This window comes from Chiloscyllium plagiosum, chromosome 32 (assembly GCF_004010195.1).
Source record: "Chiloscyllium plagiosum isolate BGI_BamShark_2017 chromosome 32, ASM401019v2, whole genome shotgun sequence".
In the NCBI taxonomy this organism is placed as follows: Eukaryota; Metazoa; Chordata; class Chondrichthyes; order Orectolobiformes; family Hemiscylliidae; genus Chiloscyllium; species Chiloscyllium plagiosum.
The window spans coordinates 4409441-4428961 of NC_057741.1; the positions used below are offsets into that span (position 1 = coordinate 4409441).

A 19521-nucleotide genomic window follows, 5' to 3' on the forward strand; every position below is an offset into this window, starting at 1 on the left:
GAATTTCTATGTATTATCTGGACACTCTATCATTCCATAAGCGAGCATCCCCTTTTATGATAAAATTCTGTAATAAAAGTGAAAATGTAACTGGTTTGGCTGATACGAGTCTTAAAAATTACTCTGTTGCAGGCAGCTTAACCTTTTAAGCACAGCTACACCAGCTATTAGTGCCTGGCTTATTCCAGTTGATCAGCTGAAATCCTCCTTGAATAAATTGGAAATGGAACGAACCCTGCGTGTATGTGCTGTAATGGGCTGCATCATGACAGAAGCTCTAGAGGTAATAATAAGATGTGTTCTTCCTCAATAAATAAAGTAACTTTCATTTACATCTTCAACATGATACTGAACTTGGTCCAGGTTAATTATAGGCAAAAATACACCGTGAGTGCTTCTTTGAAACAAGCTAGTTGCAATGTTATATTCTTATGTACTGGTAGATTGCTTTTTACAATCTATATTAATCACTGGTGGTAGGTGGTAATGCATGTAAGCTTTCAATAAACATTAAACCAGATGGAAATATAAACTATAGGGAGGACCCACATGCTGTGGAGAGATGTGGACAGGTGAAGTGAGTGGGCAACAAAATAGCAGATGGGGTAATGTGGGAAAATATGGAGTTGTTCACTTTTGTCTTCAGAGTAGAACACTTTTTTAAAAGTATAAAACTTGGTGTTGATGTTCAGAGAGACTGTGATGTGAAATCCAAAGGTAGCCCGCAAGTAAAGCGAATAAGTGGGAAAACAAATAGCTCGCTAGCCTTTAATGCAAGGCAATTGTAATCCAGGAAAAAAGAAGTATTGCTTCAGTTGTACAGGGCTTTGGTGATAATATATCTGGACTACTGTACACAATGTTGCTGTCTACATTTAGGGAATTGTCCTTGCATTAGAGATAGAATTGCAGTGGTTCACTAGATTGGTTCCTGATATGAGAGTGCTGTCCTATGATAAGCTGACTAAATTGGTTCTGCACTCTTGGGAGCTTAGAAGGATGAGAGGTGATTTCATTAGAACATGGAAGGGCATCAACAGGACAGATACTGAAAGGTTGTTTTTGCTGGCTGGACAAAGCACTAGATACAAGTGAAAATTTAGAAAATGAGATGACATGTGTTCACTGAAATTGTGGTAAATCTCTGGAATTTTCTGCTTCTAAGGGCTGTGGATGCTTCAAAATTGAATACCTGTACGGCTAAGAGGCAGAATTTGGTTTCTTGGAAAATGAGGAGATAGGTGAACAAGCAGGAAAGTAATTTTGAATATCAAGGTCAACCATGATCATATTGAATGGTGGAACAAGCTTGATGAGTTGAAGTCTGTTTCTGCCAGTTGGATAAAGGATTGATATTTACTTTGACTCCTCTGACTGATGGAAAACGAGACTGTTGAGGTATAAATAGAATCAAGGTTTAAGGCAGTTAACTGCTCCTAAAGCATGCTAAAGTTAGAAATTCACTGTTCTATTTTTAGTGGCGGCATTATGATTTGTGACTTTGCTGCATTAACTAAGATTATGATGGATAATATTTTCATGAATCTGCTCTGTACTTTACCCAACTTCGATGTGCAAAACTTGACGTTGCACTTCACATGGGATCTGATTCAGCCTCTTTGTGACTGAAGCATCATTTCCTGACTTTTGAGTTCCAGTATCCTTCAGATTAAAGACAGCATTTCATTAGCATTGACTTTTATGCCTGTGTTACAGCTTTGTGAGTTGTTACTGCATCACCATTAGAAAATATTTGAATCTGTCGTTCTCAGATTCAGTGTGGCTGACTTCTCATTTCTCCATATTGAAATGCATCTGCTGTTACTTCAGTGTCCCTTTTGATCATCTCTTCATTCACAGAATTTATTGTGTCTCATTGTAAAATTTTCATGTGTTTCATTGAGCAAGAATTAGACTTATTTGCAGCCAAGTTTGTTGTGCAGATTATTTTGTTACTCAATATGACCACACTATATCATTTTTACTGTTGAGATATGGCAAAGATCAAACTGTGTTATTGTTTGATAAGGAAATTCTACAGTATGCTGTCCATTAGATTGAGCATAGGCACCAGTCTTGATTAAACTATCAATCTAGCAATGTTTTGGATACTTAATTTCCTCTGATCACCTAATTCTTCTATTTCCTTATTGATTTATTTACTTCCAGTGGAAGAGTGTGCACTTTCCATTGAAGAGCAAGTACAATAGAGTGACCAAATTAGCTCGGTATCTACAGGAAAACCCTTCCTGTTTATTGTGCAATATACTCCATCGGTACTTGCAGCAGGCTGACTATTCTGTCATTGAGGATGCCACAATGGTAAGTATTTTCAACGTATGCGACGAGCAACTCAGCATTAAGTGTGTGGCAATTGCCTGACTAAGTAATTACAAAATACCCTTATTATTGGTTGTTGAAATTAGTTTATTAACAAAAATAACTTTATGCATAGTGCTTAGATCTTTCTGAACCCTTGTGGTTCTTTTGTTCTTTTGCTACCATGAGTATGGGCTTAATCCATGAAATATGTGCAAAAAAGAATCATTCATCAAAGAGAAGGCCCTTGGCCCATTATGCCTACTCAACAGTTGAAAACCATCTAATAAAGCCCAGTCATTCTATTCTTTTACCATAATACTGCATGTCCTCTTTTCGGCTATATAGGCCAGATTCTGTACAACTTGGTGTCACATTTGATCATACGATAAGCTTCCGACGTCTCATTCTTGCCATCTCCAAAACTACTAATTTACAGTTCTGCTGCTGCTGAAATTCTAACGCATGTTTTCATTGTCTCTAGATGCGATTTTTAAATCACACTTTGGCTGCTCTCCTCCCTTTTATCCTCTGTACACATGAGGTCAAAAAATCAAGTTCTGTTCCTTTACCACTTGTTTTCTCACTGACCTACAATATTCCAGTCAAGCAGCGTCTCAACTTCAACATGCTCATTCTTGTTTTCAGATCCTTCCATGGCTCATCTCTCTATATCACTGTAATCTCCTTCAATCCAACATCCAGCAAAGAAATGTGTTCCTTGTGTTCTTACTACTTGTTTATTCTCATTCATAATTATTGCACTGTTGGTGGCTGCGCTTTCATTTGTCTCGGCGCAAAGTTCTGGATTTTCCTCCTTCCATCTCTCTGCCTCTCTATCTTCCTTTTCACTTTTAAAGTTATTCTTAACCATGATTTTGCCATCTGATCTAATGTGACTTGATGTATTTTGTTTTACTATTGTAATACACCCTAGGATGATTTATTACAAGAAAGCTGCTATATTAATACAAGCCATTGCATGTATCCAATTAATTTCAATTCTATCAGCAGTTCAGAGGAGATGCTATACCACATTGAGCAGGCCACCTGGCTTGCCCTGGAGCTTCCATGCAGGCTTAGGGTTGGGGGATACAGGTCTGTTAGGTTAATGTGGGAGGGGCTTTCTAACCGTGTGCCCATTGTGGGTTCTCAGAAATGACCAGAATGGGGTTGCTACAGGTGTGTGTGTGTGTGTGTGTGTGTGTGTGTGTGTGTGTGGAGAAGGAGAGTGTGAGAGAGAGGGAGAGTGTGTGAGAGAGAGATAGGTAGAGTTTTTACAAGCAACCTTTCAGTAAAATGGATTAAGTAAACAATTATAGAATTGTGCCATCATGTTGCACAGATGTCAGACAGATGGTCTATTTTCATGTGCTAGTTAAATAAATAGAACAGTTAGAGCCACTCCCTGTGCTTTCCTCATTGTTTTTCGATTATCTTCCCCTTTAAGTATTTGTCCAGGCCTCTCTCAAAAATTACTGTTGAATTTGCTTGGCTGAATTTTCATGTAATTTATTCAGATCATAAACTTGCTAATTTAAAATCCACTATCTTAAATCTTTGCCCTCTGATTAGTGAGACAGTTTTGCCCAACTAATCTTCTCAAAACTCCTCTTAATTTAAAACACCTTTGTTAAATTTATGCTTATCCCTTCCTTGCTCCAAAATAAAAAGCCCAAGCTTGTCTAGTCTCTTCAGGTAAAGAATATTTTTTTATTCTGTGTACCATTCTAATAACTCCTCTGCACCCTCTCCAAGGCTTGAAATTGGGATTTTAAAAATCCATTTATATGCATAATTCAAATAAAAACTGTGTATAATTACAAATAATTGTATTTATTTTTTACAGAACAATGGTCTTCCTGCCCTTGTCACTCTAAAGAAGGGTTTGGTGGCATTAGCAAGACAGTGGATGAAGTTTATAGTGGTCAGTCCAGCTTTCAAAGGAGTTAGTTTACAACTTAAACCAGCGCAACTTCCAAAACTGCAACCAGCATCACATGTTGATCGTCAAGCTGGTGGCTTGGACAATGGAGGAGCCATCCAAAGTGATACAAGTGCTGACGGAGCAGAATTTGAATTTGATGCTGGTAATCAGAAATGCATTTTGATCTAATAAATGCTCTTTTCACAATCCATTTCCCATTGATGAAGGGAATGTGTTCTTAAAAACTCTTTTATCCAAATGGTCAGGCAAGCAGTTAGTAATTGAAAGGCAAGAGATTAAAATGGAAGTGGTTGAGCAGGAAGAAATTTGAGCCCTGAGAAGGATCAAAAAAACTTGGCAGGGTTGGGGACTCTGAGGTCCAGTCAAATTTCACAATAGGATGACTTATCTAATTTTGTTTTACAAATACATAGGAATAGCAGTGGCCACAGGCCGTCACTAGAAAATCTTGGGATGATTACTGGTAATCAGGAGCAATGAGGGAGCAAGAACCTGCATGCTGAAGTAGGGACAGAGAGAAAGACTTCATTCCAAGAGAGAAGAATGCGTGAGATCAGGATCAGTGTAAAGAGGTCTACAAGGAATAGAGAGAGATTTGCAGCTTTGTCTTGCCAACTTCCTTGGCGAGCCTACAGTATTCCTGCTGTTCTAACCACATAGAAAATACTGTCAAAGTATGTTTACCTTCCCAAGCCAGCAGTTCAAAGCAACCCTTTGCTACTTCTTACCTAAGCCCAAGAAAACTATGACAACTATTTAAATCACCCGCCCTTTAACACAAAAGCAAAGTTTTGTGGATGCTAGAAATCTGAAATTAAAAACAAGAAGTTCTGGAAATACTTAACAAATTAGACTGTATCTATGGAAAGCAAAGCTGTTAATTATCGACACTTATACTGCAGGTACCTGATATAAACTTAGAGGTCCCTCTTCCTTAGATGGGCACTCAGACAGCATGACTGATGTGTGGACAGCAGATGCAAGACCAATTCCCTGCCTTAAATTTTTTTATGCTTTCTTCCCATCTTAGTACATCAGGCATAAGAACCATTTAGTCCATCGAGGTTCACTTTCAATAAGATCATAGCTGCTCTGATTATCCTCAACTCAACATTTCTGCCTTTTTCCCAAAGTCTTTGGTTCCTTTCACTGAAAGTTTTGTCTGTCTCAACTGTGAATATACTTAATGACCCAACCTGAGGGTTTGAGGTTGGTCATATTGTCATGAAATATCATAATTTGAAATGCAAGTGGGTGCATCTTTCACCACCATGTATTCCTTTGAAATAAAATAGCCATAAAACAATAAACAACAACCTTTGAGTACCTGTGTTCCTGATTGATACTTTGACGAATAGTATATTATTTTAAATTAACGTGAGTTTCGGCATATATTAGAATAGAAAATAACTTTAAACTATTGGAATAGACTCAACTAGGACATTTGCAGATAGGATCAGGAGTAAGTTTTGAAGTTCCACATTGGGTTAGATTTCAAAGATATTGGACTGGAAACTGAAATAAGCTGTTCTTTTTCGAGATAACTGTGGAGATCAAACTTTAAAATATTGAGTACAGTTCAAACATTTATATTCCAAAAGACTTATAAGGAAAAGGAGAACGTGTGGACGAAACTTGAAGTTTAAAATAATTTTCCTAGCCGTCAGGTCTCCAGAAGTGGCCAATTAAGTTGTAGTTGCTATTGGAATGTAGGAAATGCAGCAACTAATTTCATGTAACAAATTCACACAAACAGCAGTGTGGTAATGGCAGATATTTAGTTTTTAAACTGTTGCATGAGGGATAACTTTCCTGTTCTTTGAAATAGTACCACAGGATCTTTATCTCCCCCTGACCAGACATAGAGTTGCTGTTTAGTGTTTCATCTGAAAGACAGCATCTCCAATAGTGCAGTCCTCCCTCAGTCCTACATTGTAAGAAATATACTGCCTCAAGTTCTGGAGTGGGGGTTTGAATCATGAATGTATTGTGATTCCAAATAAGTCTTAAAAGAGCAGTCGGGCTAACATAGGTTTCAAGCTGGTGAGAGAAATGTAACCTTGGTGGGAAGTGGGTACAGTAGCAGAGATAGTGAGTTTGAGGTATCAGAGAAAAGATGTTGGTACTTATGCTGACTACAGTGCTGGACATTCTTACAGACATTCTGACTGAGATAGATTTTTAATCAGTAAAGGAATGAGGGTTGTGGACAAAAGACAGGAAAGTTGAGTTGAGGATAATCAGATTAGCCATGATCTCATTAAAAGATGGAACAGACTCAATGGGCTGAATGGCTACTATGCCTGATGTGCTAAGATGGGGAGGAAATCATAAAAAATGTGCAGTCTGTTCTAACCTAGGTTCCAATCTTTGATCAGGCCGACATGGTCTGGTATCTTGGCCTCCTCTTCTAGTCGTGGGAAGGAGAAAATCCCACCTCTGCATCATCCCATCCAGTGTGCGGTCTGGATTTCTGCCTGAAAAGCAGGCACCAATCTTTCCCTATTTGCCACTTTCAGGACAAGTGTAAAATACCATCTATAGCAGCTCCAGACGGGCAATGCACCATGGATTTGTAAAGATGGCCTGGGTACAGGGTGTTCTGGTGAGGTCTGGGGTATGCGTTGAGTGGTAGGTTGTTCTGCAAATAGCTCATGACATAGTGGGGCCAGAATTGGGCCTGACAGGTGCTGTTGGGGCATGGTAGGTAATTTATGTTGTGTATTTGATGAGATATGGTGAAAGAATTCATTAGGCCTTGCAGTGAAAAACCTTCCAAAAGCTCAGTGCAACTTTAACTCAGCCGAGAAAACGCAAAGGTTTCAGCCCTTCCTGCTCCTAGTAGTTAATTACAATTGGAGGGCACTAAATTTGGAGGAAAGCAGGATTTGTATGTTTTCGTTTAATATCTCTCAACCAACCTGCTTTTAGTCTACAGTTCTCTGGTTCTCAGACAGTTACTATTCCATTTAAATGTTTTACTTCTGACTAAAAGAAATTGTTGCAATATACAGTGCCGCAGAGTTCTACAATATTGTCAGGATTAGTGTTTTTGTTGTCATATCAGAGTAAAAAACGTCAGTGCTCAGAGAATAAAATGCATGTTTGCAAATAAAATGCCTATTTTTCATTATAGCCTGACCATTTAACTTGATGTATGTTGGATAGTTACACTTTTTAAATTGAATGTTTTATCATTGATTCTTGTCCTTTATTGTAGCCACAGTAAGTGAACACACCATGCTCTTAGAGAGTAGTCGTCCACCAGCGGGTGGAATTTCCTCTGGACCAGTAACCGGCTCTGACATCATGAGAAAGTTATCCAAAACAAATGCTCATGCACACGAATCCACACTTAAAATAAAAGTAGGTGAAAACAAAACACTTGTGAAATCATAACTTGTATGTGGATACCATAGATTTATTTATCTATTGTGACTTGTGATGACCTCTTAAATTATTTGCCTGCAATTTTACAGACGCATTGTGAATATTTTCATCAGATTGGAATACTGTACCTTACCAATAGCTAATATATTATAAAAGCTGCCTAAAATAGTGTTTCAGTGCTGCTTAATAAATGAGAAATAGTCTGCATTAATTATTTTGAAGTTCTACATACAATTTGATAATTGCACCTGTACACTAATTTTGAACATTTTCTATTATTTTCCTAATTTTCTGTCATTTATACATTATAAGACTACAATTAGGTAAAGAATCGAGGACAAATCTGCAGTTTGCAAATTTATTTTGGTTGCAGGTATTTTGTCTAGAGTGGAAGGCTTTCTTCCACTCTTAGAATAGTTAGATTATAAATGGAAGGCACTAAATTTGAAGAAAAGCAAGATTTCTTTTTTTTAAAATATTTCACAACCAACCTGCCTTTAGTCCACAGTTCTCTGGTTCTCACATTTAAATATTCTACTTCTGACCAAAAGAAATTGTTGCAATATACAATGGTGCAGAGTTATACAATGCTGTAAGGATTAGTTATTAGGGATCAGTACTAATGCTTAAGCAATATAATACATAATCTATGAATTGATCATACCTCTCATGAGCAACATAACCACTCTTACACTGCGCGTAATAAGACTTATATGTAGAAATATTAACACTGATTTTGCTGTAATGATTGTTTGTCACTATCAGCATTTGCCATGGTTACTCCAGTGAAACTAGAAGCAATCTTTGAAATTAACATGAATGGGGTGAAATCCAAAAATTGCTATGGTTGTATACATCTCCAGAGAGCTGAGGCACCCAGATTGCAGGCAATGGGAAATGTTATGAATTAACATGCACTTCAATGCTTTGGTATTAGTTTTACTGTAAGAAGTCTTGAAAGATTTGCACCTTTTTTGAATGACGTGTAATTGCACACTAGTAGAGCACACTACTTTCAAAGTTACTGCTAGACAAAATCATTGCCCCTAAGAAACTGACTTTATATTTGAGGACTGTCCAATTCGTACGTATTGAAAAAGTGCACATTTTGAAAAAAATTTAAACATTTATCTAAATTTATTCTCTAATTTGTACATTAATCCAATCAGAATCATTTGTTTCACTAGCTAGGTATATTAATTCAAAGCTATTAAGTGGAATTTATTTCCTTGCTTGTTCTATTCTTTAATGTAATTGGCTGCTCGCTTGCATGCATGCTGGCATCACTGTAAAGGCATTCATTTGATTTGACATCAGATTTAAATTGCCATCAGGAAAGAGGTAAACCATATCACCGATTACTAGATCGTTGTCAGCACCTTCCTTTATTTTGTTTTAAAATGATTTTATTGTCATACATATCTTGAAGATACAGTGAAAAGTGTTTTGTCATCACAATCTGGCACTATTTTGAGCTACGAAAAGTATAATAAGAAATTATAGAATGAGAGTAAATCTTCTGCTCAAATTGGATCTCAAGCATGGCTCTTAGGCTTCTGCAGAGTCACTGGAAGGTGTTCTGGGCCTTGAGGAGTCCCACTCCAGGAACAGCAAAAATGATGCTGATGGCCCAGGAGACCCAGCTCTGCTGCCGCCTGACACTGGCAAAGTCCAAGTTCCGGACCTTCCGCTGCCAGGCGTCTCCGTTCCAGGCACCACCACCAAACATCTAGACTCTGGACGTACCACCACCAAAGGTCCCACTGCTGCCAAGAGTCCGTGCTCTACAGCTTCATGGTGAAGTTCATTTTGTAATGAATTCTGTGTCTTATGACTCTGCTCCACAGCTACCTGATGAAGAAGCAGTGCTCTGAAAGCTAGTACTTCCAAATAAACCAATAATATAACCTGGTGTTGTGATTTTTAACTTTGTCCACTCTAGTCCAACACCGGCAACTCCATATCATCATTTTACTACTGACTAAAATTCATGCTTTTTGGAAATTGAGCTTTCCGACTTAAAAACTGAAGTTGACAGTTTGATTTAAATCCTTAGGCACTTGAGACAATGCTGTGGCTTTGAGGTTATTTTGGCTGTTCTATTGTTTGATGAAAGATTTTAAGGTAGAGAGCCGAGCAATCCACCAAAATCACTAGAGTGAACACTTGTGAAGGCTGTGGGTTTTTTTTTTCAAGTTGGAACAATAGAGGCAGTCTGAATGGATGAGGCTGAGGTCTCACAGAACCAGGATTTTTAGTTTTTCCAACAGCTGTTGTCTCCGGGGTCTTAGCACTATTGGAAGGTCTCTCCTGGCTGCTACACTCTGTCTTTAAGTTTTCTCTGGATACTTTTCCTTCCGGGTTGCTGGAGTTGCATGTGAGACAATTCTGTTTTCTGAATTTGCCTTATGCCAAGGATGTGTGCCTGGGTCGTTACTATATAGGCTCAGTTACTGTTTAGTAGCAAAATATTCTATTATTCTGTTACGTTTTCCAATAGAGTTGCTGTTTGAAATTCCTTTCTTTCGTATTTAAGAATGGTGTTTGCTTAACGTCAAGTAGCTACCCAATCAAACTGTATCTGGAACATAACACCTCCCACAGTACCACCTCCTAAATATATTTTAAGGGGTCTGGTCCATAACAGACTCAAAATATTGAGATGACTTCTTGTTTTCTTTGCAGGGTGTCCACCCTTACCAGTCCCTCAGCTACACCAGCGGTGATACAGTAGCAGATTCACCAGCCCATGTCAGTCGTGCAGGATTACCAACAAGAGACAGTCCGAGAAAGGAAAGTCTACTGAGCTACCTGACTGGGAGCTTCCCTAGTCTTCACAATCTCCTTGAAGGAACTCCACAACGTGGTGCATCAGGAATTAAAAGCAGTTCACTTTCACGGCCAGGTACAACTCACAGTATTTGCATAAGTCCACTTCGGCGGTTGGTGTCTTTGCAACAAGACGTTTGGATTACTGAAACATTTTCTTTGTTTTCCTTTATGCAACCTAATGCTATTTGATGAGGAAAAACTTATTTCCTTGGAGAATGGCGAATCTTCGAATTCTCTACCCTGCAATGCTTTGAAGATTTAGTCATTGAGAATACTCAAGATAGACTTTTAGATTTCAAATAAAAACAAAGGATATGGTGATACTGCCAGACTCAATTTGATAAATGTTTAGTAAGTTGGTAAGAGTCTGTTAAAGTCTTTTACCGATCCAAAACAACAGTCAGTCAAATGATTCCTTTGTGCAAACCAATCTTAATCTTCCCTTGCATGCAAGAAAAAGTATCTATTCACATTATAGGTAACAACTCCAACAAGTGATTCAAAATACAGTCTTCTTATTACACAAACATGGGAAAATCTCTACGTGACTATTTAGCAAGCATGAAGTACAAAATTGCGAAAACGGGCCTGACTGATATGAAGTGAATATTGGTGCAGTTCACTGGGACTGCCTGTTCTTCCCCACGCAGTCTTCTTTCCAATGGATCCTTGCCAAAAGATGTCTGCTTGTTTATGCTGCAATCTCTTGCTTACTAGCTATTAACAGTACTAAATTTTTAAATCTCAAGCTACTCCATCCTTCATGCTGGCTTCCAAAACATTTTATTTTTCCAAAAGACTATTTGCCAATCTCTCCTCTTGTACAGAAAACTGTTTGATATTTATTGCAAATTGTTCTGTAAGTGCAAGACCTTCAATAAAATTTGTGCTTTCATTAGCTGTACCACATTCTGTAGTACCAAGTGGCTATTCAAAAAGGGGGACGCTTCCTTTGCTTTACTTTGCTAAAATAATAGTGGAAGACTACAGAGGTTGCAAAGTTGCTTCTATCTACCAGAATTGAAATACTTTCCACAAGACATGGAACTTTATATCATACTTCCCAAAATCTTATGTGAAAACACATCTTCGTGATAAATGTAGAAATAAGAGGAGGATACAAGATATACAACTTCCTTCTTAGTTAGAATCTTTATCTTTTACCAGTTTGAATTCCTAGTTCCTTCCACAATTAAACTCTCCTCTCAAACTGAAATGGAATATTGATATTCTGTGGTTGTGACTGTGTAAGTAGCCTAGTTACATTTTAGAATGAGAAAACATTTTCAGGGAAATCCTGTTGAATTGCTGTTGGTGCATGTTTTAACAGTGCAAACTTCAAACTGGTCGAATCACAGGAGATAGGAAACAAAAGTGTTTGGGTTTGTCCAGCAGGGGGGTGGCCATTCATACTTCATGTCCTTAAAACTAACTGATATAATGCTGTTTTGCTTAAATTATTGTTCCTTCATTGGAATGCTTCTCATTCAGTATTGTGCAGGAATGGTGATACTTTATAACTTAGGATAGGATGATTTTTTTCTTTTGACATTTGAATGGAAATTTAGCATATCACCTCTTAAAAATATCAGCATTTACAAAGTTTTTTGAGCCTGATATATAAATTATTAAGACTGTGTTCTATTGGTGGTTGGATCTGTTTAGAAATTGTCTCAGTATTTCAAAAGCAGTTGATTACCTTTAGTCAAGGTAAACAATTGAGATTGTATATTGTCAGGTAATTTAGTGACAATAGAATCTGTGTGAAGGATTTAAAGTCTTGAATAAGTTCTGGTGGCTATCTTTCAGTAACAGAAGATTGACTTCATGTAAACATATAAACCTTATATTACTTCAGATTTAATGTTACCTCAGGACTTTATTATAAATAGGCTAATTTTATGAATTAAAATTCAGTAAATAGTAAACCATAAGTGTTGCCTCCACATTGCACTTTTCTAACTACCTTTTGAAAGATGCCTGTCTTCCTGACTTTAAGTTGCTCTTTAGAATCTTTGACTTTGATTACCTGCTTAATATTTCTTTTTGTTAGTGTCAAACTCTGTTTGATAACACTTTAATGAAGGCTTTGAACCTTTTAATACGTTTGAGACATTAGACATATACGAATCGTCATGATAACAATAACTGTTGTTAAATTGTATTAATTAGTTCAGAAAACAAATAGCAAAATTTTATGTTGCAGTTTATTTGACAAATAACTGTTAATAAGCAATTTCCACTGTATTAAAATTGAAACTTCTGTGAACGTACAATTTCTCTGTCAAAAGCTGTTTTGTATTCAAAGGGATTATGTTACTTTTGTGTCACATAGGTAGATAACACACTTCAGAAGTTTCAACAGATTTCTATTTACAGTCTTAACTTCAACCATGGATATCATTCTCCCTTCATTTTGCAAAAAAACAGGAAATACTGTCGCTGCAGAGATGTTATCAGAACACCCTCTACTATCTGAGCCATCATCAGTTAGTTTTTATAATTGGATGTCAAATGCTGTGAGTAACCGAGGAAGTATTACTCAAGAGTCGCCAGTTCCTAGATCTGGACATAACAGCCTTCCAACAGGTAAACTGAAGGACGTGTACAAAATGGAAAGAAACTCTGTATCTGGAGGCCAGTGCATTGAATGGCACTGTTTGTTTTCTTCTACTATGAATGACTATTGATAATAGCAATGGAGCTGAATGCTCCAAGAGCCCAGTGGTTCTAACAAGAATCATTTGCAGGAGTCAGTTGGCTAGGATTGAATACGGGTCTCGTTTCTTTAAGTTAGTACAAACAGATATATTACGCAATGTTTGTGATTTTTTCTTGTTTTTATTAATGAAATACATAGAATATACAGTGCTGAAAAGGACCATATATACTATATTGACTGTTAGTTTATTATCCATACACATTCCTTGTATTTTAAATACATCTTTTAAGCCTTTTATCAGTCTTTCTATTTTGTTTGTCAATTAGTTTGCACTTTTCTAACTACCTTTTGAAAGTTGCCTGTCTTCCTGACTTTAAGTTGCTCTTTAGAATCTTTGTGCTTGTCAAATTTTCTTCTGAAAGTATTAAAGCTATTAGCTGTAGCCATCTCCTGTAATAATGTGTTCTACATTTTAATCACACTCTAAGTAAAGTAACTTACCTTGATTTCTAGATTTGATTTATTAATAACTACCTTGAAGTGATGGCCTTTAGTTTAATGTTCTGCAACAAGCGGCAACTTGCATAAGTTTATGGACCTCTGTTGGGTTTCCTCATTATTTTCTTTTTTCCAGACAAAATTCTGTTCCATCTTTTCTAACAGCTGTAGTTTCTCTGTGCTATTTCCATTCTTGTAAATCTCTATTCTGCTTTCATACAGTTTCTCCATCCTTTTTATAATAGCTCAATTAGAGCAATGCATGTTTTGTTGAGGTTTGGCATGATTAGGGTCCTGTACAGTTTTACCTATCTTTAACACTTTTGAATCCTGTATACACACAAGTTAATTTCTGAGCTATGACATTTTAAGTGCTTTGCAGACTTATGATGTTGCTAATAATGATTTATTCACCTGTATCCTTGAATTTCTTTGTTCTTTGACCTAGGTTTCTTAGTTTCTACTGTGTACGTCATTTTTCTGTTTTTCCCAACTGGTATTTATCCATGTAAAATTACGTTTAACGTTTAGCACCAAGTCTACATATTTCTAAATTGTCCTGCATTCTTCCTCAAAGTTTGCCATAGTTTTAGAGAAGGCAAGAGAAAGTGAGGACTGCAGATGCTGGAGATCAGAGTCGAGAATGTGGTGCTGGAAAAGCACAGCAGGTCAGGCAGCATCCGAGGAGCAAGAGAATCGATGTTTCGGGCACAAGTCCTTTATCAGGAATGAGGCTTGTGGGCCAGAGGACTGAGAGATAAATGGGAGGGGAAGGTAGCTGAGAATGCAATAGGTAGATGAAGGTGGGTGCAAGGTGAGAGGTCAGCCTCCTCTCTTGAGAGAAGGCAGCACTGCTTATGTTTTGTCATTTTTTTAAATTACTGAATTCATCTCTTCAACATGTCATGAAATACCTGGCTGTTGGATTTTTCTGATTATGTGCTAATTATTTGAGTTCCAGTGCGTCAGGAATTCTAAAAGAGAAGTGAATAGTAACATATTTATTTCTTTGTAGTTAAAAGAAAGCTGCAAAACTAGAGAAACATTATTTTTGTTCATTGTGACTTTAAACACAGTGTCACCTGCAAACCATTATAAATGATGGCAATTAGAAATCATATTATTTAAGTAATGTATTCAGTTTTATTCTGTGTATGATCATTAAAACAAGTTGCAATCAGGACATCTTCTGGTGCTTTACAAAATGTTGGACTATAAACTTATCTTATGACTTTGCTAATCAATAGCTGTAGAGGTCTGAAACAATTATAAATGTCGAAGTTGGATTAAAATGTATTCTTGTCATGATACTTCATGCCTGCCGCATAAGCATTTTATACCATGGTTTAAATGTGTGTTGCTGTTTTGCATAGGTTTGACATATAATCTTCCAACAATACAATCTGCATCTGACTTTAATACAGTGCTGTCAAGTGATCAGAACACGCTGGATGGCACACAGTCTCAGAACAGCACTAGTCAGGACGAAATTGTTGGTATTGAGGAGGGTAACCAAGGCCCTCCTGCTGTTCAGTTGGCTGATGCACAGGTAATTAGAGAGCCCTATAGTTTGCCTTCTAATTGCATTCAGTAATATGCCAGTCATTTTTATTTCCAAATGTGAAAGCATAACTTTTACGTACAATTTTCTTAAAACTAGAATATATTTTGTACATCTGCAATTGGTTTTTTCATAGCTGGTTAGGAATATGCATTCACCAGAACTCAGACATTGAGGGGCTTTTCTTAATCTCTGCTGCTTTATCATTTAATGATTCAGTGCATTTTTTAATATGTTTTTTTTTGCAATAATTATTTCAAGTTGCATGTGTTGCAAAACCTCTTTTATGTTCATAGAAAAACTGGAACTATTATTATTTGAAATAATTTATAAGATTGAAGTATCATTCTTATTAATTCTTTTCAGGTTGTTTTTAAGCCTTTGCTGAGTAATACAGGAATTCAGTCGCAAGATATTGCACCTTTAACTTATGGAATGTACTTTGGGGAACACTTGTCATTCTCTGGGAGCCTGGACTGTCTCAGGGCAGATATTGTTGATTCGGATACATCCAAAGAGAGAAAGATCAGAAAAAAAAGAAGGTATGTAATGACTAATTCGCTTTCGTTCTTGCAACAGAAACTATTGTAAGAAAATTAGAGCAATAACAATGATTGATATATGCATCTATAATTCGCAAGGTTCATAAAAATGAATACGTTACTAAAATTTCAAAGTTTGAATATTAGAAAAAAAGCAAAAGCAAAGAAATAAAACCAGAAAATGCTGGCAAATCTCAGCAGGTCTGGCAGCATCTGTGGAGAGAAATCAGAGTTGACATTTCAAGCTCTGTGACCTGCAAAGTTGTGCTCCTCGCTCTGACAGGATTTCCATTCCATTTTTTTTTTCTTCTTGTTCACTGTCATTTATTTCACTGTCACCCCTGGTGTCTGACAAGGTATTTGCTGGTTCGGGAGAAGGTTCACTGGAAATGAAATGTTAACACTGATTTTTCTCTACACATGCTGACAGACTTACTGAGATTTTCCAGCAGTTTCTGTTTTGAATATTGGCAATATCAGGAAAACTGTGATATTGTATAAACATTCTTATATACTTAAAAACAGAGCATTACCCTGATCCAGAGATTTCAAAAGCTCAAGTCATTGATTCTGAGATTTATTTTTATTGGCCATTACTCCCTGTTAACATTTTCTTCTTGGTTGCTTCTTTAAACCAGCTATTATGTTTGTGTTTCTTTATTTTGACGTCACTTCACTTTGCCAAACACTGTCAGCTTGATCTTGTGTGGATCTCAATCTGGGCTTCAATTTATCCTGATCCATAAACCCAAACTGCCTGTTTCCTTCTATTTGCTTCAATCATACCTGTTTCAGCACCAGAGACCATATTGAAAAGGCATTGAGATTACACTGCCAACATTAGAAGTGTAAGGGTGAACCCTCTCCCATCTTGTTGTACCTACATCTTAACTAACATGGCTTACAAAAATCATCTACTTTGGCTCTATCCTACTTTTTATATACATAGAACATAGAAAAATACAGCGCAGTACATGCCCTTTGGCCCTCGATGTTGCGCTGATCCTACACTAACTTACACTAGCTCACTATCCTCCATATGCCTATCCAATGCCTGTTTAAATGCCCATAAAGAGGGAGAGTCCACCACTGCTACTGGCAGGGCATTCCATGACCTCACGTTTTACCCAGCAAATCGTCCTTGACCTACAGTTAATGAATCAGTTTCTTATTAGTAATAAAAATAGCGTTTTAATTATATATTTCAGCTTGAATGCAAAACTTATTTCATTTTCATCTTTTGTGATTTTTCAGACAGGGCATGATAAACCTACCACCTCTTGATTTCAAACCAGCATTGATGTTTGATACATTCAGCATAAATGCAGTTGTGATGGATAGACCGACTAGCAACCAAAGCTCAACTAATGCTCTTACTTTCCATGAACTTAGTAGGCATCACCAAAACACCTTTCATGTTAACTTCACTATCTCCTGTCAGTCTATCAGCCAGCATGTGGACATGGCATTGGTTCGTCTCATTCATCAATTTAGCACAATGGTTGATGATATAAAGGCCACTCAGACAGACATTAAACTTAGCAGATACACAGCTGGGTCTGTGTCCCCCACACCAACATTCAAAACACGCAAACATCGAGATTTTCGGTCATCAGATTTCAGTCGCAGTTCTCGAGGCAGTCTTAATGGAGGTGTCAGAGGAAATAGCACTAAAGCAAATAAAAGACTTGGGAATGAGAACAGTAAAAGAGAGTCACGCAATAAAAATTCATCTGGGCCAACACAAAGAAGAACCTCGAAGGTTTCTAGGAAGGGATCGAAGGATGTTGTAGATCATGTGACTATTCAAATGGATGACTCTGACTCGATCACGGTGTCTGAGCAAAGTGAACCATCTGCAGAGTGTTGGCAGAATATGTACAAACTGCTTAACTTTTATTCATTAATATCTGATCCAACGGGCATTCTTGAAAAATCTTCCCCCGAGGTGTTAGGTCCTACAGGTAGGATAATTCTTCTATATTACATAAAATGTGAAATCCGACTTTGAAGTCAGTCTATTGGATATCCTGGATGCTGTGATAAATTTCTGAAAATAGGTCTGGCAACGTAATAATTCCATTATTGGAACAGTTATCCAGAGATATGATTTTAAGTCCCATCATGGCATCTGGGTAATTTCAATTTGCTTATCCTGTAAATTTGGAGTACAACATTATCAGTAAAAATGGCCTTTATCTACTGGATTGTTGTAAATCCAGTTTGATTTGCTAATTCCCGTTATAGGCAATTTGTAGACAAATCTATTGGCCTTACTTGATCTGGGCTACATGTGACCCCAGATCCACAGAAATGCGACTGATTCAGTTATGAATGCCTTCTGGGACAGCCTAACAAATCATAAAGGTCCATCAAACTACTCTGAAAATTTTAATAAAAATAAATTCGATCACACCACCTGACACAGCAAAAGCATATCCAATTTCAATTGACACTGCATGTAGTCCTTACTAATGTCTCTGGATTTGTTCCAAAATTGTGAGAGCCATCTCCCAGACCAGTCAAACAATGGTTTGATATGATCATACTAAGAACATACACCTTTCAAAAATGTCACAGAGTTCTTCATCACAATCCTTGGGTATGACAAGTCTCAGCAGAACAACTTGAGGTGGGAGAATTGTACATATAGCATCCTGAAAGTCTTTAGATGAAATACATGATGATTGCCGATTCCAGATAAGCATATTATCTTCTGTTTACCTGCTTTGTGCCACGTGGTTTAGCTGATTTTACATTGAAATGATCGTCTGAGGGGACCTTCTGGGGAGGTTATCATGAAGTTGGTCAATGATCTGTGGAAGAGGATTGCCCTTCTTGATTTTCTTGGAGGGAGAAGGCTGTTTCTGTTTTGAATGTTGCCAGTAGGATTGGATGATGTTGGATAGGTGGAAGATGTTTTGAGGAGCCTAGTCCACTAAGTGAATGTTACACTATAGTATTTTTGGACTATCTTTTTTAATTTGGCGATCACTTCCATCAATCTTGCAACCATTGATTACAAGAATAACTTCAAAGTATTCTTCCAGTATTTTTATGTTGGCATCTCCATCGGCTTAGAGTCAAAACGTATGGTGCTGGAAAAGCACAGCTGGTCAGGCAGTATCCAAGGAACAGGAAAATTGACATTTCAAGCAAAAGTCGTTCATTCCTGATGGACGAAGTTATGAGTAAACATTTGCAGAGTAAATTTAAAAACAACTTTTTGTCCTTCATATTGAGGGATGATGAAAGAAAAATCAATGTGTCATGGGAATAGGTAAAATAATTGTGTATTAAGACCATAAGACATAGGAGTGGAAGTAAGGCCATTCGGCCCATCAAGTCCACTCCGCCATTCAATCATGGCTGATGCGCATTTCAGCTCCACTTACCAGCGTTCTCCCCGTAGCCCTTAATTCCTCGAGACAACAAGAATCTATCAATCTCGGCCTTGAAGACATTTAGCGTCCCGGCTTCCACTGCACTCCGTGGCAATGAATACCACAGGCCCACCACTCTCTGGCTGAAGAAATGTCTCCGCATTTCTGTTCTGAAATGACCCCCTCTAATTCTAAGGCTGTGTACACGGGTCCTAGTCTCCTCGTCTAACAGAAACAATTTCCTAGCATCCACCTTTTCCAAGCCATGTATTATTTTGTACATCTCTATTAAGTCTCCCCTTAATCTTCTAAACTCCAACGAATACAATCCCAGTATCCTCAGCCGTTCCTCATATGTTAGACCTACCATTCCAGGGATCATCCGT

General features: G+C 37.4%; 1 protein-coding gene across 11 annotated transcripts in view; it reads left to right on the forward strand.

Moving 5' to 3' along the window:
• Positions 1 to 19521, forward strand: part of kiaa1109 (KIAA1109 ortholog) — a 420067-nt gene that overhangs the window by 257233 nt on the left and 143313 nt on the right. For all 11 annotated transcript variants that reach the window (XM_043674034.1, XM_043674040.1, XM_043674039.1 and 8 more), the window contains 9 exons: positions 133 to 283; positions 2170 to 2322; positions 4169 to 4409; positions 7488 to 7633; positions 10343 to 10562; positions 12920 to 13078; positions 15023 to 15198; positions 15577 to 15752; positions 17007 to 17716. In XM_043674034.1, the coding sequence (XP_043529969.1) occupies positions 133 to 283; positions 2170 to 2322; positions 4169 to 4409; positions 7488 to 7633; positions 10343 to 10562; positions 12920 to 13078; positions 15023 to 15198; positions 15577 to 15752; positions 17007 to 17716 (2132 nt within the window). The remainder of the gene's footprint in view (positions 1 to 132; positions 284 to 2169; positions 2323 to 4168; positions 4410 to 7487; positions 7634 to 10342; positions 10563 to 12919; positions 13079 to 15022; positions 15199 to 15576; positions 15753 to 17006; positions 17717 to 19521) is intronic.